Source organism: Sander lucioperca, chromosome 9 (assembly GCF_008315115.2).
Source record: "Sander lucioperca isolate FBNREF2018 chromosome 9, SLUC_FBN_1.2, whole genome shotgun sequence".
Taxonomy (NCBI): domain Eukaryota; kingdom Metazoa; phylum Chordata; class Actinopteri; order Perciformes; family Percidae; genus Sander; species Sander lucioperca.
In genome coordinates this window covers 35,898,979-35,924,080 of record NC_050181.1, presented here as the reverse complement: position 1 = coordinate 35,924,080, position 25,102 = coordinate 35,898,979, and the positions used below count along the sequence as shown (strand labels likewise).

The following is a 25,102-nucleotide window of genomic DNA, read 5'->3' as shown; positions in this document are numbered from 1 at the left end:
AAACAGTTTTTTTTTTTTTTATTATGTCGGGTAGAATCTATCTCCATCCTGTTCATTTGGTTTATTTATGTGTATTTGTAGGCTGCATTTAAGTTAACTTATAATTTAACTCGCTAGCTGGCGTTAAGTACTTAGCACCATTATAAATTGTTAGCTTGTAGTAGCGCGTAAACGAAACTAACAGAGCGAACCGAAACTGCTATTTATCGACAGTCTAAAAAGTTCACCGTTTAAGGTTAAGTCACATGAAACGTTAACGATATTTACCCTGTACCCCCATTTTCTCGCTGATTGTTAGCTTCTATCTTGTAATGTCGCGTATGTAGCTATCTCTTTTAATTACATTTTTATTTCGCCAATGATTAGCCACGTAGCTAGCTAGCTGGTGGAAAAGAGAAATGCATGCAATTTGAGTATCCGAGCTGCCACAAGGGGGCGCTATTGTAATGTTGATTAACGTGATTGCTGGCAAGTATGGATGGCGGTTCCTTATGTGCTGTCTATGTGCGGTACACAATATGTAGGGTATACTATTTCATAATTGTTTATGCCTTTTTCTCAGACATGGTTGTCTCTGTGGCGCAATCGGTTAGCGCGTTCGGCTGTTAACCGAAAGGTTGGTGGTTCGAGCCCACCCAGGGACGACATGATTTTCATTTTTTTTTTTTTGTTTTTTTTAATACAATATTTTTCGTCTTTTTTTACAGTCTTGAGGAATTTTGAGTCGTATGACTGTGTATCGTACACAGCAGATCGTCACCGCCAATACAACATGTCACGTCTGCGATCTACACACCGACCCTCCTCCATCTGTACAGATGTGTCAGCGGACCAGATAAAGAAACTGGCTGAACTTGTTTCCTTTCTGAAGCACAGTACTGGGTTTATCAAGTTCGTTTTATCAAGATGTGTAAAACATGACAGAGATTTAATATCAGTCTGTCATCAGTGCTGTTGCTGTTTTTAAACGCGCACCTTGGCGCCACTCATCTCTGTTATGGGGACACACGGCGGCTCTGCTCTCTGCTATGTTCACATTTTAGAGTATGTAATTAATATTTTCCTCATTAATGATGTATTATTTTACCCATAATCTGTGTGTGTGTGTGTGTGTGTCCAGTTTGTCTTGCACCTAGCTGTGTGTGGTGTATTTGGCCTAGTGCATGACCCCCTACTTTATGAGAGCTGCAATGATGATTTTTTTAAAACCAGCCTGTTGGCTGGTATTTACGTGTGGTAGGCTTATTAGAGTTTGTAATATATACATCGATAAACATAGCCTTAAACTTATCACATCAAATAACATGTAGGGGTTCCTTGACGGTCATTCAATTATCACAGATATTAAGGATAATATTATATGTATTTTTTATATAAGAGCAGTGAGAGAAGACGAGCATGTGGAGTTATGTTGTACACTAAAATACATGCTATCAGCTGACATCTGAAGTAGCCTATTTATTCTACACTGCCATCCACATATACTTACTCCATCGACGGTAGGGATGCAGTGTGATTGGCAGCTGTAAGGGTTAAATGACTTTCCATGTCTGGCACAAGTACTAATACACAACTGTTCTGTTTCAGGGTATCCTGCCTGATCAGCAGTGTCTCATCTTTGCTGGTAAACGGCTGTCTCGCTGGTCTCTTTTCTCTCTCTCTCTCTTTCTCTGTGAAATGGAGCTGCCTTCAAGTGCGTCGAGATCTATAAACGATCTGACGGAAAACAGTAACTGTGAAATATAAAGTCTACTTGTGCTACATTGGAGGGGTTAAAGAACACAACAGGATGTCACACAAATTGGCTGTGTCAGTGACACTTCCCCACACCGAGATGTAGATGTTGAAACGTTTGTAGGTGAGAGTGACAGGATGACGATGTTTATTTTGATCTTGATGGATAGTTTGCTCCTCTCATGTTCAGGTGCTGTGCTCCTTTACATCCCCCCTGCTGTCAACTGCTGCAAGAAGAAGTACCTACGCTCACTGGTCACAATAGCTTTACCCACCCGCAGCCTTCGCTCAAGCAGTTACATCTCCTTGGTCACTCCAAAAGCCTACACCTCTTTTGGCCGCCACTCCTTCCAGTTCTCAGCTGCAAATTAATGGAATGAACTACAAAAAACCCTGAAACTCAAAACCCTTATCCCACTAACTACCTTCAAAGTACGTCTGTCTGTGCTCCTGTCTGATCACTAGCCGCTTTCCGACCGGAGGGATTTTTGCAGTTCCTAGAACATAAAATTCCTAGAACCCTTTTTTGGGGATTTTTAAGTCCCTCTGGCCGCAGTTCCTGTAACTCTTTCAGTTCCTACTTCAGGGCAGGGTCTTTTCTCTTTTCAGCATATGAACCTAGGTCAACGAGGGTCGGGTTTCCGGTACAGACAGATCAACAACGGGACAATTTTAACAATTTTCGCCATCTTTTTTTTTAAGATTATTTTTTGGGGCTTTTCCCTTTATTACATAGAGACAGTGGATAGACATGAAAGGGGGAGAGAGAGAGAGAGAGAGAGATGGGGGATGACATACAGCAAAGGGCAGCAGGTCGGATTCAAACCCGCGCCGCTGCAGGACTCAGCCAACATGGGGCGAACGCTCTTACTGGGTGAGGTAGAGGCCGCCTCAATTTTCGCCATCTTATTCATCACTAATTTCACTTCGGACAACGTTTTAGGTGAGAAATTAACTGTTTAGATTTCGAATATAGGCAGTCTTACGAAAATTGATGCCGAATTGACAATTTGCTTCAAAGTTTTCGGAGTTGAGACGCTCCATGAAGTGAGGCGACAGCCAGCAGGAGCCTGCCCCGGCCGCTAGCTTGTCGCTCGGCCAGTCATGCTCAGAGACCCCGCTGTGAGCTGGAGGTCTCTCAGACCGCTCTCGTAAATAAGAGGCTTTTATTTCGCTGTTGACGGTTCGTTTGTTTAAATATCACAATACATGTCCATCCTAAGATTAACGGGAACCTGTGGTTAACTGTCTTTTCGGAGTTAAACTCCACAAGCGTGTCCTGTGGCTGGCCGGCCGTCTCTCACTCTCTCACACACACACTCACACACACACACACACAGCGCAGCAGGCAGAGGCGGGGGAGAGAGAGATACCTGTTTCTCTTCGGGAGACTTGTTTAAATTATGACAAATATGCTATATACATTAGACTTAGTATTTAGTTCATACTTTCTTTGGTGTATTTGTTTTCTGATTTTAATGCTATAAAGATTGTTGCCGTGCTTGCGTCACTCCCTTACCACTCCTATAGTCCCTATGGCCACTTGGCCAGTGTGAATGCAAATGGAAAAAACGGTTTTGGGGGAGAGTAGTTAGTAGATCTGTTTAGAAGTAGACTTTTCCTATAACTACGTTCCTGTAACTACTTGGTCGGAAAGCGGCTACTGTATGTGCTAACTGCTCCCTGTCTTTTACCACTGTTTTTGCACACCCTTACCCCATTATCTCTGTCTATTTTGCACTTTTCATCTGCCCTTGTATGCTCAACTGTTATTTTCTTCCCACCTTTGTTGCCACACAATTTTTTGCCAATCTACTGATCTACTTCCCTATCTAGTCCACAATCTGCACGAACTGTATATACTTTGACTCTTTACTACATTTCAGCATTTATATAGTCTTGTCTATTCTTGTATACTGTGTTATTACTGATCTTCATCACTACCGATACCACTATTTGCACTAACTGTATATTGTCTCTTCTCTACATTCAGCATTCATATTACTGCTTACTGTGTTATTACTGATCTACATCACTTAATAGGCCGCAACTTGCACTAACTGTATTTTGATTCTCCACTACACTTCAGCATTTATCTAGACTGTCGATTCATATACATTATGTTACAACTGATCTACTTCACTAACTAGACCACCAGACTAACTGTTTATTGACTCTTTACACCATCTCAGCATTGTTATAGACTCTCTGTTCATGTATATTGCACATCCATCTACTTACTTACACCTCACTACGTGCCGGCATTTGTAATGCCCACTTATTCTGCACTTTATGTAGTATTTTGTATTCTGTGTTCTTGTACTGTATTGAATGTGAAACTATTTGTTGTTTGCACGCCTACGCTTTTCTTGGCCAGGTCGCCGTTGCAAATGAGAACCTGTTCTCAACGGCCTACCTGGTCAAATAAAGGTTAATTAAAAAAATAAAAAAGTGCTGACACACCAATCACCTCAGACACAAGAAGAAGCTGAAGTAGAACCAACAATCAATATTGTCAATAAAACATTTTTGACAAGCAAGATTGATTAATAGATTGTTTTTCTTACTTACAGTTTTTACCTTCCTCTGAAGTTCCTGCGGGAAAAAAAACTGTTAACACAAGAAAGAAGTACATTAAAATGACCGAGTGATGTTATTCTTTGCTTTTATTTCCAAACTGTCATGACAACAGCTCAAAGTTTGAGACACAGCTGGCATAACTATCAACAGTAAGGCTTGACAGAATAATGCAAACATACCATTATGGACTATGTCAAACAATACAGTCTGTGTGAAGTAGACATTGCTTTTAAATAAATTCACATTTCATACAGTACAGCTCCACTCTCAAGGCGTGTGCCATGTTGTCCACAGCTAAAGGTAACGTGCTGAAATATGACAGAAGGCAGAAAATGTCTTAAATTTCCTTGAATGCGTAGATACATTACTAAGTCAGTGGTTTGTAAAGAGATGATGCACAAGACGATTATTCAGACGGGACCAGTTAAACTTATCTGTAATAATAAGTGATTACTTATTTCTTGTGTTTACTTCATAGCTGTAGCATTATTGATTTATATCAATGTGGAAAATACTTATTTACCCTAAATGTAATTACTTATTATGTCATATCTACTTACAAGTTACTGTCACATATCTTAGGTTTAAAGGTTTCTTACGAGCTATAATGAAGATGTGATAACAGCCACGTTGCTGAAAGACCTTATCGACGACTCTGCTCTTAACATTCGATCTTTGGTGTCAATATTCAGATCTAATGTTCAAGGGGAAGCTGTGTAACCATGCCTTACCTAAATATAAAACACTATTAGCGCACTTTTTTTTACTGACCTTTAATCTGTTTCATTGCTTATTCCTATGGGGAAAAAAGCACCAACTGGAACCACTCTGCTACTTTATGCACGGGGAACTAACGAGACCATACACACGTTTATCTCTGCACAAATGGAACTTTGCCATCTGTTAATTCAGTAACAATTATATTGTATGCAGGCTGTTTAATAGGCAAATCTCTTAGAAGTCATTTTGTCTTGTGCTCTTTTTTTATTTGCATTCACTTCACGGTCTCATTTCGTTGTAAAGATGTTTAAATAACCTGTCGAGTTGAAAAGGAGAAAAATAAAGGCCTCTTATCATTCATATTGACACTGCATCGCCATTTGGTGTACAAAAAGTCATACTTGTGAAAAACTACAAGCACCAATTCTCAATATGAAATGTCTAGCCATGTTAAATACTTACCTTAAAGTTGGTTTTTATTGCATTAAGTGTTACCCCTTGAAAGCAACATGAAGCGTTACATTAGACTGGACAAGCAAAACAATGTATGTGCTGTTGCTTTAGGCCAACACCTGCAGTGTGTTGCAGAGTACAGCACAGCCACTGCTGCAACACAGACATGGAGCACCCTCCCTGCAGCCGAGAAGATGCTTCTTGTGCTTGAAGAGGACCGGTCCAGCTCCATCTTTTTACCCCCCCCACCCCCCCATCTGTTCCATCTCTCTTTCTTGGGTTGGATTATTTGTCGATGAGTTTAACCAGGCTCTGGCGAAGATCATTAAGGTCAAAGATCTTGATGTCCAGAATTTCGATGGCCCTCTGGACTTCAGAGTCCATGCGATCCCGATCCTCCAGAGAGTTATTCAGGTTCTGCTCTGTGTTCTGGATGCGACGCTCCAACTCTGCATTACGCATCTCTGTCTCCTACAGAAAAAGAGGAGGCTGTGGTCAATTCCACTACTGGTTATTTCACTAGTGCTCAACAAATGTGTGCACAATTTATGAAAGCAGACCACGTCGTAATCATCTCACTCCTACCCGTAATCTGTGAATGGCCTCATCCCTGTCGTGTTCCATCTCGTGGTACTCTACTTTCTTGCTTTGCAAAATGTGGATTTCCTGGAAAAGATTTAAAATGCACGCTTGATTTTGAGTAGCTGAATCTTTCATCAACTCCTGTGATGAACATTAACCCTGGGCCACTGCAGTAAGGACTGAGCCTTTGCCCATTAGGGGTGCACGCTCAATCAGGAGAGCTATCAGGGCGCCCCAGAAATCAATAATTTGACTAAATATTGACCTAAAAATAATGTTTTGATTTAAAAATGCTCCTCCAGAGTGTTTGATCAGAATTGCGTCCATAGCAGCAGGCTGTTATTTACAAATATCAGACCGTAGAATGCCGTAATTGACGAATCAGAATCAGGTATTCAACAATGGCATTTAATAATGGAACAATAACAGGGTTTTTCCTGACTCAGAATGGGCCTTTGGGGGGTGACTACGCATGACAGTAAGCATGATAGGTCCGCGTTCAGTAAACCAGTCGGTGTTACTTATTTGACCGAAATCTATATGCACTTGCCTGTTATTTCTGACAATTAGATATAGGCTACAAACATGTTGACTGTGCTTGAGTAAGTGAAACACCTATCAACAAAACTGCTTCAAAAATATAATATAAAAAATATTTAAATACCACCGTTAAAATCCCCTGGAGAGTTCAACACAACCAGAATCTGGACGGTAAAACGGAGATAAGCGCCACTATTCAAGTTTAGGCTCTGCTTTTCGAAGGTTGTTTGGTAAAGTGCTATTAAACACACTGATTTTCCTTTTGGTGCTGGCTAAAACCTCTTTCGGGAGCGCCAAAGATTCCTCTATGAAGAAAAAGCCCTGAATAAGCACCAACCTCATCTTTGGCCTTGAGCAGGGCCTCCAGCTCCTCCAGGGACTGGGTCAGCTCATCCTTCAGCCGCTCACTGGGGCCGTGGCCTCCGTGGGCTTCTAACTCAGCCACCTTACAACACACAACAAAATCATGGTCAGCATGTGGGACATGGCTTCAGTTTACCTCTTACTATTAGCTCATCCAATCGGATTGAATTTTGCAAAAACTTTCGATACTCACTTTTTCTCGCTTTTCTTAAAAGGTGCAGTAGACTTATAAAACTAACTTTCTGTCATATTTGCTGAAACTGACCCTATGTTCCAGTAGAACTACATGAAGCAGGTAATACAAAATAAAAAAATCTGGCTCCTCTGGCACCACCTACAGCCTGTAGTGCGAAAAATTAACAATAACTTGCTGGCCTCCACCCTGCAGTAACTCTGAGGACCCCCCAGGGGGTCCCGGACTCCCTGTTGAAGAGCTCTGCTTCAGGTTATTGGTGAAAGTTCTCAGCCTCACATGCTTTCAGTTATTTTTAATAACTGTATCTACAAGTTCTAACGTGCTACAACTTCAACTAGGATTCATCAACAGGCCAATGAGCGAGTCGTGTCACCATTATCAGGTGAGCAGGAGTGAAATCCTCTCTGCTTTGTCATCTGGGCCGGGTGAATCAGATAAAAAAACTAAACAGAAGGGCAACCTCTAAAATGCCCCTGCGTCTGACAGAGACAAACTGGATTATTATAAACCATGTATGGTTGAGACGAGGAGGAGCGGTAGAAAGAAAAAAAAGAAAAAGAGAACCGAGTGGATGCCAGCTCCCTCTGGTGATTTTTCATTTTCTCCTAACTGGGGCATTGAAAGTAGGATATTGCTGTCCTACAAACCCCTCTCTCTCGCACACCACCCCAGAGACGTGAACCATTTTCAGCCACCTGGTCCCCCTTCCTCAGATAGAGGGAACGAGCTCGGTCCGAAGGAGACTGACACAGACAGGGTTCACACTTGTCTGAACTCATTTGATGACGCAAACGGTTTCTTGTTGAAATACCAGACGAGTGGTGGAGAATTAAAAGAGTAGTGATCGATACTGTAAAGCTGAGCTATAATGGAAAGGGATCAAGGTATTAACGCATTGAATCAGAAAGGTTTGTAATTGTCAGCCTGAGGCGAAGTCGCTCCCAGAGGATTCAGATACCAGCAAATGTGAAAAGCCCTTTATTGATGAGTGAGGAAAGGGAGGGGCAGAGGCATCTGCATCCACTGGAACCTGAGAGGTAATTCAAGTGCAGTGGTGGAATGTAGCTAAGTACATTAACTCAAGTACTGTACTTCAACATTCAATATGTTCAAGATGTACTTAAGTACAAATATGAGGTACTTGTACTTTACTTGAGTCTTTTCTTTTCATACTACTTTTTAGTTCTACTCTGCTGCATTTTAGGGGCATATCATATTGGGGGGTCTGGGTGCCCTCCACCAGGGAAATTTTGAGCATCAAAGACTTCATTTCCTGCATTCAGATTTTTTTATAAACCAATTTACTGTGGAAATACCTTTATTTAGCCTATGCAAAGATAAAAAAAAACACAGATGACAATTCTAAATATATCAAAAATATAATGGAAAGTATGTTGTTGCGTGTCATTGGGCATTTTTAAGTGGGTATATGGAAATCCTGGAGCTTTCTTAGTGGGTATACTGCGTATACATGCGTATCACGTAGACTACACCGCTGGATGATACTTACATACCTTTACTTAGATATAATTTTCAATGGAGGACCTTTACTTGCAACAGAGTATTTGTACAGTGTGGTTTTGGTACTTTTACTTAGTAAGAAGTAAAGGATCTGAATACTTCTTCCACCACTTTTCACTTGTAAAGCCCTCCTGAGGCTCGGGTATTTAGACCGAACTCCCTTGTGGAGGAAATGTGACAAGTGCTGTGTGCGTGGTGAACCGGTTCAACCGGCAGGGAAAAAGTTGATTAAAGCTTTGGGGGGAAAGCGCCTGCAGCACAGGTCACATCAAAGATGATGAAGTGTGTTACCGGCCTGACTAACTTGTCCTTTTTTTTCTTCTTTTTTCTCTGAACAAGTGCTTTCAAACCGAGGAAATGAAGTGACAAGCCAATCAAAACCAGCATGGGCTCTCTCAGCAGAGAAAGACGTGCGACTCGGCCATTACTGAAAGCAACCGAGTCCCGGCAGCCTTACCTTGCTCTTGTTTGAGCAAGGCTTTTTACTTCAGCAATAGTCTGAGTGTCTGCTGCAGCATTGATAATTAGGTGTGACATGGCCATCAGCCTCTGGCCTGCAGGTTACTACAGAACGACTTGGCTGCACATGAAGCCACAAGAGAGAACAACTACTTTTCAGTGTATGACTCAATAATGCATGAAGGGTTTTTTTGTTTTTTTTCTGGCCTGATTTAACTTTATCTAGTAGTGTTTTGTCTTTAAACAGATTTGTTTCAACACTCACCTCAGGCACCAGGAACACTGTAAAGAGGTCTCATGACAATTCACAATGCATTAATATGGAGCCGTAGAGTTTGAGGTCAACTTTCCCTTTTCATGTAACAGTTAATCCATCCATCCATTAACCATCCATTCATTCATATAAACCGCTTATCCTGGCCAGCATGCACTGGATAGGAGGCAGGGTTTATTATTTATTGTTTGCAGTTCACATGAGCTGGATGTCTTTGGTATCTAGAAGTACTCGAAGGACCCGGGTCTTCTAATTCGTTTAGGGTTGCAAATTTTCACAGTACTATAGTCGTCTCCGAAAATATCACGGTATTACGTATTAAGGCACACATGTCCGGCCCCTCGCAAATTTTCATCCGGCCCGCATATCAATTTAGGTTCACAATACATTTTGGCCCGCTTTCAAACTGTAGTTAGTCAAAGCAGAATTTTACAGATTTGCCGACTTTGAAACTTTGCATATTCTGGCTGTAAAACAGGTTGTTGTGAGTCGGCTGTATGGTAGCATACTTTTAGAAATGTAATCATTGTTTTACTTGATTTGCTAAACTCTATGATGGCTTAGGAACGGTTTTGCTGACTTTTTTAGGGCTAAACCAAACTGTAAGTGAGAAAGCTATATATGAGACATGCAAGAATACAGTCAAAGATATGTACATTTTTCAATTAAATAAAAGCATGTCAATGAACAATTCATGTCTGGCCCTTGGTGTGATTCTCATTTTCCAGTGTGGCCCTAAGTGAAAAAGAGTTTGACCTGCATGAGGATGATGTGAAGGCAGCAACACACTTCATGTCCACACTCCGGTAGTACAACCTTGAGAGAGTTTGACCTACTAATGAAGGCTTCTGAACATTAAAATGTGTTGTGCTGAGTAATTTCACTGCCATTATTTGCTAGATTTGCCATTTTGGAGATGGCTGACATTAAGCTACAGACACACTGGTGTGTGGGCTGATTTTTTGCTTTTGTTACTCTGTGTTTAAATATGCAGTAGGTAAGACTTATAAAACTAACTTTCTGTCATATTTGCTGAAACTGACCCTATGTTCCAGTAGAACTACATGAAGCAGGTCATTTAAATAAAAATCCGGCTCCTCTGGAACCATCTACAGCCTGTAGTGCGATTTGCAAAAATCCACAGCTCCCTGTTCAGATGGGGGGGGGGGGGGGGGGGTCTCTAACTGCGTGTCAATCACTGCTCATGCACACACATTCATTCTCCCATGTGGGGGGAGGGGCTTAGGAGACCGTTTGGGATTTAGCAGAAAGGGGGGGGGGGGGGGTCTGAGAAGTTGTCGATGTTCAAATTTCTTTTGCTAAGTCCTGGATCTTCACAATCCTACCTAGAGCACCTTTAAGGTAAGCGCACTTAAACAGAGCATCTTCAGAGTGCCCTCTGTCCCCGAGTGTCAGACTGAATGCGGTAGAGACTCACCTGCTCTCTGAGTCTGTCCGTCTCCTCCTGATATGCTGTCAGCTGTTTCTTCCACTGCTCCACGTTAGCATTAGCCTCATGCAAAGCTGCCACCAGTTTGGTGTTGCTGTCCTGCAGAGAGAAGAACTCGGCTTCCAGGTTCATCTCACAGATAGACCTGAAAAACACAAACCAAAAACTGTAAAACATATTACGTGATACATTTCATACTGTATGTATAAACCTTATGAAAATATGGCTTATATGGCACATCATTATTATACATATTATAAGCCAACCGCTGAAAACAGAGTCCTGTGTAAAACACTGCAATACTGAGACAAATGTTTACTAAATACTACAGCTGGCTGTGTAGTAACATTTTTTACTGCTGCCAGGAGTTTGGAACATGATGAAAAACTGTTGGCCTGGTTAACACAAGGAGCAAGCCACTATAACAGCTTATAAAAGGCTATACCAAGGACTGCAGCCTGCAGCAGCACACCTACTGGCCAGACTGAAGGTCATTTCACAGGTCTTATAACAAAGCAAAGATGTACTCATTGAAATGCCCGGAGTGCACTTGTAGCTTAAATCTGAATCCTTTTTGGGACTGCATTTACAATGGATTTAGTCCCAATATATGATACGTTCATTGCATACACTCACAAATTAGCTATTTGATTGTTTAGTTTACATAAACAGACATTTGAAATGATTGAATGTTATTGTTGTTGAGATCAGTCAGATTCTCTCTTCATCCTTCGCCTTTGTTATGTCCCTCTACATCCAGAAAGCTTGAGGCTGCCCCATGGCAACAGTTTCCCATGGTAACCATTAAGGAGCAGCTTTCTGTCCTAATAATTGGACTGTAGGACATAAAAGCATTGTGGGTGGCTCAAACCGACTGAATGAAGAGATGTTTACAAGCTTGGTTTGATGTATGCATGTATGAGTCAACTAAAGAATGGCCTCTTCACTTCCAAGAAAGCTTAACAACAGTGAATGACATCAAACTGTAATTAACCCTCGAAACTGAAAACCATGTTAATACTCAGTGAACTCTGATGGGAAAGTGGATGTTAAATGTAATCGATTCCCTGCTCAAGCACGATCAATAGTATCGATCAAATGAAATCTGTAGCAACCTCATGTCATTTAGCTGATGTTGGAATTACAAAATAATATATTGTCCGAACTAAATGCCAGCACCATCACAAGGATGATTAATCCGTTAAGATGACTATAATAAATGCTGTAAATGTCCCAAGAAGTCCTCATTATTCTGACTAACTTGATAAGAAATCACACTGTCTCAACATTATGATTTACAGTTTTCTAAATAACTGGAATAAAATACTTTATTCCCATTATAGTGGAGATGTGGCAGTATGACCTCTGATGTGAATGTATTGCCTGTCTTTAAAGGCATTGGTTGACGTTTTGGGAAATAGACTTATTTTCTTTCATGCCAAGAACTAGATGAGAAGATCAATACCGCTCTCATGTTCTTCCTTTTAAAAGGCAGGGCTGGTAATGTTAAAAAGCTAGCAAGATTTGAAAGTAGCATCTCCTCAGGGCTTCACGTCTCACTCACTCGCAAGCAAACAGATATCATACTGAATGTTTAAAACAAACATGACTACTGTTCTACTACTCAGGCTCGTACACGCAAGACACGGGAGGGGTAGAGTACGTGCAGCGGGGCAAGGAGGCATTTCATTGGTTCTTTCCAAGCGGGCCACAAGGCAGTGATTGGTGGCCGTTTTTACAGGATTATAGCAGCTACAGATGACGGATCTTTTTTCGCTCCTAATTAAGAGCCCAGAAGTTATTTATTGCTGTCCATTTCACACAATATTTAAAAAAAGTGTATATTGGAAATAGTTACCAACCCTGCCTTTAATATAAAGCTGAAGCCAGGAGACAGTTAGCTTAGTCGAACATAAACATTAGCATAAAAGCTTTGTCCAAAGGTAACAAAATCAGCAGCTCTGTAAAACTACAAATTGTCTTTTTTATACTTAATTTTTTGTATGATTAAACAAACAAGATGTTGATGTTATTGTTAATAAGTGAGCTCTAGAGGTGCTGGCAGGCGGTTTTTGTTACCTTTGAACAGAGCTAGGCTAACAGTTAGCTGCCGCCGTCTTTATGCTAAGCTTCGCTAACCTTTATTTGACTGTAGCTTCATATTTACCGTAAAGACATGAGTGATATCGTTATCGTATCGTCAGCAAGGAAGGGAATAAGCGCATTTCCCCAAAATGTTTAACTATTTTAATGATTGATTTGAATTGGGTAGATATGTGAAAGCAGCACACTTGTTTATTTCTGTTGTCATTTTTTTTTAGCCGTAACTGTAACATTTAAAGTTATATAGTTAGACACATGGGGGTCTGACCTATCTGATGTTTCTGTGGTGCTTATTTTCTGTCCTGTATTGCTTTGCTAGCGTCTTTGATAAACTAGATCTAATGTTAGGAACAGCAACATGTCACCGCCGGTATGACGGACTGCTAGTTTGGGTGGTGTCATAATCTTTAGTCTGTGGCCCGACAGATAAATTAGGTCTCCAACCTAACATTAGTAAAAGCGTTGACATATGAAAGCATCAAACATGCATTTTAGATTAATGAGATGAGAGTATATGACGTTGTTCCCTGTCCCCGTTTGCTCAGCGACGTTAGATTGTATGTACGGGTCGCAGGAGTTTTGTACCCTAGGTCTATTCCACGTTGTAACTGAACCATCCCCATGACAACTCCATCCACTGATGAAGGCCATAAGATGTGGCTGAAGGCTCCGGAAACATTTTAGTGAGTGGTTTTAGTGAGCCTCGTGCTAAGATTTTTCTTTTTGTTTGCCAAAATATGTTTCCATGGCCACAAAAATCAAAATACAAGCTTAGTTCCATACACGTTTGTGAGCACTGGATAAAGTGAGAGATAACCTTGCCTTGAAATTTTCTTTTAATTTTCTTTTAAATCACAATGCAAGATTTTTAAAGAAGTCATAATCTCCAAATTGAAACCCGATTCTCAACACCTACACAAAACATTAGCATTACACAAAGGGTTTCTTATCGCAGTACTTATGTGTTTGAACAGATCGGACTCAGAAAAAAGAGAAGGGAGTGTTTTTGGTCTCTTACAGTTTCCACTCTGGTGTGATGTGCGCGCACATAACTCAATTACCCTTCAGAGAGCATCTTTTTAATGCGCTCCTTTTCAGAAGACAGCGTGATGTCCGCGCTCTGGCTGCGGAACAGCTTGTCCTCGGGTCCGTTCACACACATCACCGGTGGAGACTGGAGTTCATCCGAGAGGTCCTGAGAAACACATCAGTAAATGGATTCTACTGATAATAACACACGCAGCACTGCAACACCCAACGGATTATACAGAGAGGGGTGGCTTCTTTCACCAACACTGCGTTGACATCTTAAAAATCTCATTCACATCAAAGTCCAATAAAGATTGCTCAATGTTTAAATTAAAAACACACACAAATAAAGTAAAGCTATACAGCAGAACTACTTTTTTTGTCTCCTGATGGACTTATGGTAATGTGAGCTGTATTATTGAGATAGTTATAGTGTCTGTTTCGGTCTGATAAAATAAGAGCTATCCGCCCATCAGGTATGAATTCAATCCAAAACTCAGGGACAGACAGAAAGGAAAAGAAAGATTTTCAGAGCGTATTGGCACACATATTTGTTATTTTTTTTTGTCAGTTTCTGCTTTGTGTGGTGTCAACAAATACTTCTTTTCAGGAGTAGGAAGATTAAACAACAACAATAGACTCACCTGTGAGAACTACAGAGGAAATCCATCAGGTGGAGAAAAAACAAAAACAGACAAAGAAACATGTCATCACAAAACTCACCGTACATAATGACCTTTCCAAAAAAATATCACAACCACAAGCAGTCAAGAAGCTCAGCGCTACTTAGCAAGAATCAAGCACAATTAATTGACGCAGTTGGCATTTGTCTGGAGCTTCTCCAATGTGTTCATTAAGTCGATAAAGACGTGGAGCGAGAGACATCACTTGGAATCGGTTCAACCATAGAATTATAAAGGAAATGGGCATGTGCCTCATGGCCAAGCAGATGTTACTGATGGGCAGTTATTCTCTATTGATCAAAAAAGCACTGAGCCGACTACATTTCCATCATTACGGTGTGTGAGTCAGAGGCTTCTCAGTAGCAGTGGATGTGTTCAGGGGCGTCGGACTGGGGGGAAAAAGGGGACTGAGTAACCAGGGCCCTCATGTGAGAAGGGTCCAAAAAGATGCTAGAATGAATAGCTGTGGATACGGGGAGGGGCCCATTGAAAATGCCTTTCTACAGGGCCCAGAATTTTGTGCTACGCCCCTGGATGTGTTGCACCGCTGAGCGCCACGGGATCATTTTACCATTGTCCTAGTTTTCCTCACTTTCTCCTCCCTCCGAGACAAGTGACCTAGCTCATCTTTCTTCTACCTTTCTTTTCTCACTCCCTCCATCCCGCCTTTGAATTAGTAACAGTGGCCCTGTCTAATAGCTGAACTGCTGCAAAGTAACAGAGGTGCATTCATCGAACTTTGACCAGTGCTCACTGTGTCTCTCTCCTCAATCCTAAAAATGACAAAGAAATGCATCGCTGAGGGTGGATCATGACACCGTTCTCACGTCTACACTTTCTGCCTATCTACCTGCAGAGGCTTGCTCTACTTTCACGTTCACGTTGTTTTTCCTCACCTGAGGAGCAGCGATGCTTAGCGCCGTGTTCGCCAGTTCTTTGTCCTGCGACTTTTCTCGTGCCAGACGAGCTGCATCTTTCACCTCCTTAAACTTCTCGGAGAACTTTTAAAAAGGGGGACAAGTAGACATTGACACATAGACAGTAAGCATCTCGACTTAATTTTGGCAGAAATGGCACCACATACTAAACAGGTTCAGGTAATGAAACATTCATAATGCAGCACTCATTAGCCTCTGCAAATGTGCAATGATTGGGAAGTTTTGATAAACAAAAGAAGATCGCCTGAAGTATTTATCAGTGCTTTGAGCTCCATAGGCTTTGGGTTAGTTTACCTGGTGCAGCTGTTGCTCGGTAGCAAAACCAAGCCCGTACACAGTGTTGGCCCTGCTGTCCGCCCACTGACCGAACTTCTGGGACGTCTTGGTAAACGTCATGCTGGGTGTTACGGTGCAGTTGATGATTGCCTGCAGATGCAGAGACAACAAAGATGATCGTCCATTCAGGTGGGTCTACAGCAGTGAACAACACAGAAGGTTCAGGGAGATATAGGCCAGCAGCAGATCTAAGAATCCAGACGAAACAAAGCACTTAAAATGACATTTAAATAATGTTTCATAACTCTAGGCCTTGTCTATACTTTGCTTTTTGTCATTCCAGACCCTATAGCACCGTATAGCACTTCTGTACAAATTGTCCATTTTTTTATGATATTTTCCTATTCTTGTGCTGAAAAACAATAAAAGGTGCAAAAGCAAATACAGATGCAAGGGGTACTCTAGCGGTTTATTATTGAAATGAATTAACCCCTAACCCAAAAATTTGGGGAACTCACAAAAGAGAGATTCGGAAAAAGAAAAACTCAATGTTGAAGCCACTGAGGCATCAGACAAATAATTCATTGATGGAATTGCCTTAAATGTTGCTTTATTGTAAATACAGCAACATTTAAATATCGTTTTCAAACTAATTATTTTGTAACTCTCACACGGTGGATTTATCCTTTAACACAGGGAAACATCTGTGCTTACTGTAACATTTCTGAAGCATTGACTTTCCTCTGGGATTCCTGTCAATTAGCTATTTTCAAGTGCTTCCTCAGTCGAGACATGTTTGTTCTTCTGAACATGATCAAAGACTGATGCCATGTCACTCTGCCATGTCACAAGCTCTTATTGTTCAGGAAGTCAATTCTGAGCAGAGGCCAATTTAACACATTCACATTCCTGACAAAGAGAAGAACGGCAGCAAAGATACACAAACGCAGCACATCCACCAGGTTCATCACCTCAGTCTCGAAGCCACCTCGCTCCCCCTGAGCACATGAGGAAAAAATGATTAGAGCGGACCTATTTATAAACCCTTTTACGTCATCTCTAGCCTTACAATACAGGACCTGATTTAAAATCCCAGAGTTGCAGGGCAGTGGCAGCTTAGGACGACACTTTTCTGCCTTGCTCTCTCTCCAACAAATGATTACATGAACTCTACAGTCTCCATTTTTGCGCTGACATGTTTGACATAACATGTTGGAAGGTGGCGACAGCAGTGAAGATTACTGTGGAGCCAGACACCAGTCCTGGCAGGATTGGGCTGCTGACCGACCAACTGCCACCCCGCACAGCCTTCTGGGAGGCAGAAATGTGGGTCAGACCAGAGGTGATAAGAAGAGATCAGACTGACCCTCCCTCTCCCCGACCCCCACCCCCCCCCTTCATCCCAGCGACTGATGTGGACTCTTCCTCATAATCTAAATCCACAGGATGCAAGAAAGACACTCTGGCTGCTGATTTGTTGACACCCACTGTGTTTTTTATTCTCTACATATATTTTTTTAACCTCACTGATCTTCTGGTAGGACGATGGCGGGTGAAAAGGAAAATTATTGTGAGGGTGTTTTGTTTGGCCCGCGGTCTTTGTTCCAAGTTACTGAATAGCCTCTTTGTTGCCAAGGCCATCATCTTCACTGCAATAAACAGAATAAATACTTTGAGAAAATCCCTCAGAAATTGGGTGTTTGAATCATACACGGTTCACATTAGAGAGCTCTAGATATCAAATCTGCTGGAACTATATGTTTATTTTTTATACATTATATCTTTTTTCTATGTTTCTATGATTGACCGTCCACATTATCACTATTATAACCATTTTTCTCCCCCTTACCTTGGTCCCACCCACGCTGATGATGCGGTAAACGTTGCGGTTGGCATCATAGAAGAAGGACACGGTGACGGCATGTTTGCTGGCGGGGATCCAGTTCCTCTTGGTGGTAGGGTCGATCTGGAAAACATGGGCCCGGGAGCAGAAGATCGGCTGCTCCCTGGAGGAAGAAGCAGAGGGGATGGTGAGAAAATTGTTTCTGTATAAGGAAATGTCAAAAAGCAAACCCTTTCACACACTTCAGGTTTATTAGCAACGGTTTAGAAGCAACTGAATATAATGTAGTTAACTTTGAGTGAAGAGCAGGGAGTTCTGGACATTCTAAAATCCTAAAGACAAGACAAAAAAAATCTTTGCATGGACTACAATTTGTTTGCTTATGATTTGGGCATCAAAACATTTAAATCGTCCTCGTTTAAAACCCATTATCATACAGCTCTGTTCAAATTGTGTCTCTTTTTGTATAAAAAGAGAAGTTTCATTATTTTAAAAATAGTAGTTTCCATCTCTCTCTATGCCATCCAGGGACAGATGCCAGAAACCATCCTTTGGCTTTCTCCCACACTTTTCCCTGCGTCATTCACCATACAGGGCTGTCACTTAGCTGGCAAATGATGTTGACTAAAACGCTCTGAACCCTCTCCCGAGTCGTTCACCCTCCACCCTCTGCTCTGCTCCTGCCAGTATTTGCAGAGATGTATCCTGGATACGAGGTAAATATGTCAAAGCAACAAAGTCCCTAGTGTTGGGAGAAAGTCTAGCCACAGTCATGTGGTATGAATAAGCAAGACTGCTAAAGGTCTTTCTCTCTTTTTAACTCCCTTGTTCCTCTTCAGCTGGACATTTACAGCACTGTGTTTAACCACACTTTGATATAAATTAAAGCAGCATACATTTAACATTTGCTAATTAGAACTTAACTTTAGAACACACATTATAGCTGAGGCTGATAGGCAGGTATTAGGTCATAACTCTGGCCTCTGACCTCCTGGTACCGTACACACCGGTACGTACTTTGAGATCCTCAGGCAGAGGTCTTGGCATGGTTTCAGCGCGATTTCATTTTTGTCTCAAATCGTAGGCATCTCCCCTTGATCCGCTAGCTGCCTGCCCCCTGAACACACTGTAAAAAAGCCCGGTCTCGGGAGACTACACAGGGGTCGTAAACGTCAAACAAACACTAGGGGCACAGGCTGTGCACCAAAATACAACAAACCACGTTCCAGCCAATCACCGACAAGATGGTTGGGGGAGGGGGTGGGGGTTAGTGACAGTTAGTCAGTTAGTCATGACAGTAACGGAAACATGGGGGGAGGTTTCGTATTTACTTGGAACGTCAACAGCAGTGACGTCATGCAGGAACTCATAGTGCACCTTTAAGTCCCTTCTTAAAACATATTTTTATCGAAGAGCCTTTCCTGATTTTATTTGAGCTTAAACCTCCATTGAACAGTCTTTTATTTCTTTAAACAAAATGTTTTTCCTATTCTTACCTACACTGTACAGGTTTTTATACACCAAATAGTTTTTTTTAAATCTCTTTTGTTTAAAAAAAGCTGATGTTTTAATGGCTGGTCTGTTTTATTTTTTGCTGTTTTGTTGAGCACTTAAAAAAGTGCTCTATAAATAAAGATTATTATTATTTATTATAAGCCAAAGTATTCAACACATTTTCACCTGCTGGTGGCGCTAGAGGCAAAGTCAGGGGATCAGGAAAGTCAGCAGGATACATCCTATGAGGACCATAATTGCCCATGCCAAATTTCATGGCACCACATCTAACAGTTGTTGAGATATTTCAGTACTGGGGTGTTCACGGTCTTCTCTCTGAAATGTATTTAAACTATGGGAGACAAATTATAAACCCACTGCTGATGTGTTTTTGGTACAGACAATAATACTGAATAAAAGTAACATGTCAAGATGCTGCTGTTCATCACTCATTCATTTTTGCATCTCACACTGTTTCCTAAAAGAGGTGCCAAGTTAAAATACAAAATGGTAAAAAAAAAAAAACAGGACACCTTTTCTGTAGTAGTATTGTAAGTTGCAGCGGCTGTTCCCAATAGAACTGTATTATTTTGGCCAGTCATTGTACATTTTTATCTGACCCCATTAGTGACACACAAATCCAATAATGGTCTTTGTGTGTTTCTCAGCGTAGTAGCAGACCATCATAAAAAGAAACATAATATGGACTTGTACATACACTGCGTTTTAAGGACACACTGAAAAGGTGTTGATGTGAACAGGGGCATTTCGACAGCTGACCTACGTCAGACTGATATTAACCCGCGCTATAATTCTCCTTCTCATCTCACAGTAATCCTCCATTCTGTCAACCACTGATACACTGATCCGAGGTCTGACTGGGACAGGACACTGGGCTGAGTATTGTTTGGAGCCGGGATTGAGATTATTTGTGCTCTGGCTTTCTACTGATACACTAAATTAAACTTTATATTCATATTTGAAGAAAAAAAACAAGGAAGCAGTAAAGCCACCTGAACTATTTTAAAGGAGCGCTCCTTTGCAGTCACATGAAGTTGAGGGTCGGTTTAAAACAAGAATGATCAGATTTGAAGCAACATAGGTCGAAATACCTTGACGTTTACTCCCTAGTATGAATAAAGCTTCAAATATATAGGATCCTACAATTCCCATAATGCAATTCAACAGCATAATTCATTTGACCAAGCCTTCTTGTTAAATGCCCTCATCTTTTAAACTCCATGACCCCAGTTTATAAAGTAGGTTTTCTGTCAAATATTTGAAGCCCAACTCAAAATAACCCGATGACATCATCAGGGGTTATTTTTTTCTCCTGGGACATTATATGTAAGCTGTTCGTTTTGTATTATAATAATTTTATAAATAATATGATATATTTAGGGCTAGAACTAACACTTAAGTTTCATCAACAATTATTCTGCTGACTATTTACTCCATTTATTGGTTGGTCCATAAAATGTGAGAAGATAGTGAGAAATGCTGATCAAAGTTTCCTAAAGCAGGAAAGGTGACGTCTGCAAATTGCTTCTTGTCCGAGCAACCATCCAAACCCTAAAGATAGTTTATCATACCAAGACCAAGAAGAACAGCAAATCTTCACAGTCATAGTCAAGTCATAGCTATATACAACATCCATAACTATATTTATCACTACATCGCTGAACTTTGCACTGAACCATCCCTCACATGTTTATGGCAGCCCATATTACTTCCAATGAGACAACACTTGTGACACGGAACAACAAATAAGATGCACAATAAGACATCACCCACTACCTCCAGTGGTCCCAAAGAGCAGTGGAAAAAGGCTCCACAGCAAAGTTATGGTAGTAGCCCAGTCCGTAGGGACTTGGCTTGGGAACCAGAGGGTCGCCGGGTTCAAGTCCCGCTAAGTACCAAGTAGGGAGTTTGGACTGACTGCTGGAGAGGTGCCAGTTCACCTCTTGGCAGTGCCCTTGAGCAAGGCACAGAAACCCCCAACTGCTCGGCGGCACCGGTCCATGGACAGCCCCCCCTCACTCTGACATCTCTCCATTAGTGCATGTATATATATGTATACTGTATATCCTGGGCATGTGTATGTATTTCAGGCCTGTGTGCAACAACAGAGTGTAAAATGTAATTTTCCCTTGGGGGGATTAATAAAAGTATGCCTTCTTCTTCTTCTTTTATCCTATTACTGCCAAGGTTTGGTGTCTGTGCTCTGCTGGCATCCGATGAGATGCACCAGAGCTACATGTTGAGCTTCACTGCTAATCCTAACCGACCAGAAATCAAACCTGCAACCTCCCATGGTGGAGTTAATCATTTTAGAACATTTAGCTGCAAGTGTGTGTGTGTGTGTGTGTGTGTGTGTGTGTGTGTGTGTGTGTGTGTGTGTGTGTGTGTCTGTCAACACTTGCTCCTTCCTGTGTGTGAAAATCGTTGTTGCAACACTCTGGTGGTGTTAAAAAAAGAAGAAAAAAACAGTGTCTGAGTGTATTCTGTTGACTGGTCGGCCCTCGCACTTCTCAAGGATGGTCAGTCACTCGACCTTCATCCTGGGCAGATGGATGTGGCCTTCAGGGCTCAACGGGGGTCTCTAAGCACAACAAAGCCTGATAGTGATGGGATGGGGGTCGGGCCTGCACCTCATAATAAATAACCCCACTAATTCCTACCACAATCCACAGTATCCACAATCTGCTTTACTGGGTTTCTCTTGTCACCCACTCATCTGATCTAAATCTTTTATACAGATGTTAAACATTAGGAAGACAGATTTCTAAATAAATGCAAGGCTGCTACTTTACTTTAGCACCAATCCTCCGGGAATGGAGGAAGGAAGGAAGGGCACCTATATGTTCTTTGAATAATCCATCTAAAAGACAGCAGTGCAAAAACATCTGACAACACAACCGTCTGTGGCAGTTCACAGCTGTCCTAGAGCAGATTAATACTCACATCAGACAGAAGTTTTTAAATCAATTGTAATGAAAAAAGCAGTTTCATACACTAATGCGATCGCTCCTTGGTCCTTTCTTAGTTACCATTGCAATAAAAGTATCCTAAACAGAGTCATTACTAAGAATTATAGATCAAATAATATGAAGACTCTGGGGGGGGGCACATGGAGGAAGAACATTACAGAATATCGCCTTCATTTAACAGATTCATCAAATCTGAAGTGTCCCTGCTAAATATGTGTTAGTACAAGGGTTGAAAAGAAACCACAACATTGCTCCACACTCACTGCACAGAAAAAAATCATTTGATGCAAGTTTCCTAAAACAGTGTTTCAGAAGTACAATCATTTTAAATTATTACTATTTAACTGTCTTCAAGTTAAGGCGCTTTTCCCCTTGTTCTTAAATCAAGAACGCTTTCTTATTTAAGGGTTATGTGGAGTGGTTGGCAAGCACAAGAAATCAAATGTCATATTGGTAAATGTCATGTAACAAGTTGGTAAATGTTGACACACTCAGGCTCAGAAATGTTCTTACCTTTCTCTGTGGTGAGGAAACATCTTAAAAGGTGACTGAGACTTCTTTTCTACAAAAAAAGAGAGGAGAGAGTTGAAGCAGTGTATCCATTAACCCACCAACTTGTTCACGGTCCAAATGTGAACAGAAAAAAAAAATAATTAAAAAAGGAGATGGTTCCGCAGATTCAATAACAAACTCTTTACTCTCAATTTTCATTTGGAGCCTAATTAAAGCTCGGCAACCCAGCCGCACTTACCCCATTTTGGTGTACAGTAAACCCTTGTAGCCTATCTATCAATAATTCCTCGCTGCTGTCGCTGTACCAGTCTGCTCTTTCTTTCAGTCGGAGCTACCAGATGCTTTATTCTCCAGGGGGGGGGATGTTTCACTGCAAGGTGGTGCACACAGTTTGCTGCAGCCCGCAAAGTGTCCGTACCGTCCTGTGCTGTCCTGGCCAGCGGCGTCCACCGAACACCTCCGCGGAGCCCGGAGAGTCACAACCCGGCGGAGGCAGAGCTGCTGACCTCGGTGACTGAAGTGACCGCGGTCCGGCGTGTGTCCATCCTCCACCAGAAAAGATGAAGCAGCTTTCCTTTTCTCTTTCTGACCTCGTCCCGGTGGCCAGATTTCTCCGCTCTCCTGTCTCTAGTTTCCAGCTCTTCGTTCAGTCGGCGGCACGCACTCAACAGTCGGACAGTAGAGTAGCACCTTCCGGCTCTACATGCTCCGAGCCCCCGCTACAGCTGCATGAGGCAGCGAACTGTGTCAACCTGCCTGCAGCCAATGAGCCTGCATTTGTGCATACTGCAAACTGGATCTTATAGGTCTGCTTGCCGCAGTTTTAAGGCGTCCCGAAGGAAAAGTCTTGACCTAAATAGACTTCTTAAGAATCATACTACAGCCCATATATAACTACAGCTGTAACACAATGTGTTTTTATTTATAACTGCAAGTAGTTCTGATCTAAGAGAGCCTTACATGCTTACAAATGTGGCAGTCTGCCAATCCATCTGCAACATAATTGAAAAAAAAAAAAAACAGAAATACAACTGTGAAGTCAAGTTGAAATAGCAAAAAAGAAGAAAACTTTAATTTTCCAAGATCATTAACAGGAGAATCTTTGTGAGCATAATTATATCACTACTAACAGCAACCATTTCTAAAACAGCAATAAGCCAAACAAATATGTTCATAGCAAAAATATAGAAGAGGAAAACATCCAACTCAAGTTACCCTCTAGTCACTGGACATGCACAGACTACTATAGGGGATGGGGTGGACATTTGGTATAATTCGAATGTTTTCTTTTTTTAAAGAAATGGATACGAATTTATATAGTTTAACTTAAAATATGTCAACGAACAGGTGCATCTAGTTAGTAATGGTGATCTTATCCAGAAAAATTGGCTTGATGGCTGAGCGGCGGCACCGTACCCAGTTCACATTATTATACATCCTACCTCCCCTTGCGGTGGACCACCATGGACCTTATTTTAGTCAAGTTTGTACGTGTTGGAAAACTGTTGGAAGTGTAGACTCACTCCAAAGTTGTGACGATGCCTGTGTGTTTCGTACGTAATGTTACTCACACAAGCAACGGATCTTGCTTGTTCTTTTGCTTCCCGACCGATAAAAAGACACTGGACATATCACATTAGGTTAAGATAGCATTTCATGTGTGGACATAGCTAAGTTAGATAGCTAGCAAGCCAAGCAGCAAGCAAGGGGACGTGTATTTCGAGAGACCGCAGTTCACAGAGCGGTTTCACGCAAAACAAAGTGGTACTACGATAAACTGGGACTTTCTAGATTCACAACATGATCTTTTAAATTGACAAACGTGTAATTTATGGCTCAATTCAAACGGGTTAAAAAAAATACCCTGTTCACTACCGTACATATTTCTTTTAACGAAATAAGCTCCCATGAGGTCCTGTGGAAGGGGAGGGACTTTGACTATCTATGCTTGCCCTCTTGTGACTGGGGGCACTTGTCACTCGAAGTGGAACGCCCTTAATTATGCAGAACTTTAAGCCTTAATATAATTTACAGGGGTGAGATATAAAAATAAAAAATAAAAATCACCCTGGCCCCCACAGTTGTCCCCAACGGGGAACTTAGCTATAGAGACCAAAACCGTTTTCTGTGCCCGTCGTCAACATGTTTATTTCTGCTGTAAAGTTGGGCATTTTAACATGGGGGTCTATGGGGATTGTCTCCCTTTAGAAGCAAGCCTCAAGGGACCTTTTTCACAGCAGACATTTTGACTTGTCATAGTAGGAAAAGCACAGCTGAAACTGATAACCTTAACGATGGCTCAATTCCATTAAGTGTCCCAGTAAGCTATTTCAGTGAGTCAGCATGCACAATACCAGGGCC

At 41.5% G+C, this 25,102-nt stretch overlaps 1 protein-coding gene, 1 long non-coding RNA gene and 1 other non-coding gene across 8 annotated transcripts; 2 read left to right on the top strand and 1 right to left on the bottom strand.

The window, feature by feature from the left end:
* Positions 1-570: 570 nt before the first annotated feature.
* Positions 571-644, top strand: trnan-guu. The gene has a single exon. It is a non-coding gene; the product is annotated as a tRNA-Asn (tRNA).
* A 3,720-nt stretch (positions 645-4,364) lies between these two features.
* On the bottom strand, positions 4,365-24,933 carry LOC116037413 (homer protein homolog 3-like). Of its 6 annotated transcripts, none has more exons than XM_031281306.2 (11): positions 22,980-24,933; positions 22,742-22,790; positions 17,751-17,907; positions 15,920-16,051; positions 15,584-15,688; positions 14,649-14,657; positions 14,037-14,170; positions 10,861-11,017; positions 6,947-7,054; positions 6,073-6,153; positions 4,383-5,958 (listed from the first exon to the last, which is right to left on the bottom strand). In XM_031281306.2, the coding sequence occupies exons 2-11, from the start codon at positions 22,762-22,764 to the stop codon at positions 5,773-5,775; spliced, it is 1,092 nt and encodes a 363-aa protein (XP_031137166.1). In that variant the 5' UTR covers positions 22,765-22,790; positions 22,980-24,933; the 3' UTR covers positions 4,383-5,772. The 6 variants fall into 6 exon arrangements, with proteins under 6 accessions (XP_035860830.1, XP_031137166.1, XP_031137169.1 ...); XM_031281309.2 differs by having other exon boundaries at positions 14,037-14,149; XM_036004937.1 differs by lacking the exon at positions 6,073-6,153 and having other exon boundaries at positions 4,365-5,958.
* On the top strand, positions 6,375-14,525 carry LOC118495796. The gene is made up of 3 exons (XR_004898233.1): positions 6,375-6,566; positions 14,432-14,438; positions 14,515-14,525. It is a non-coding gene; the product is annotated as an uncharacterized LOC118495796 (long non-coding RNA).
* Positions 24,934-25,102: the final 169 nt, after the last annotated feature.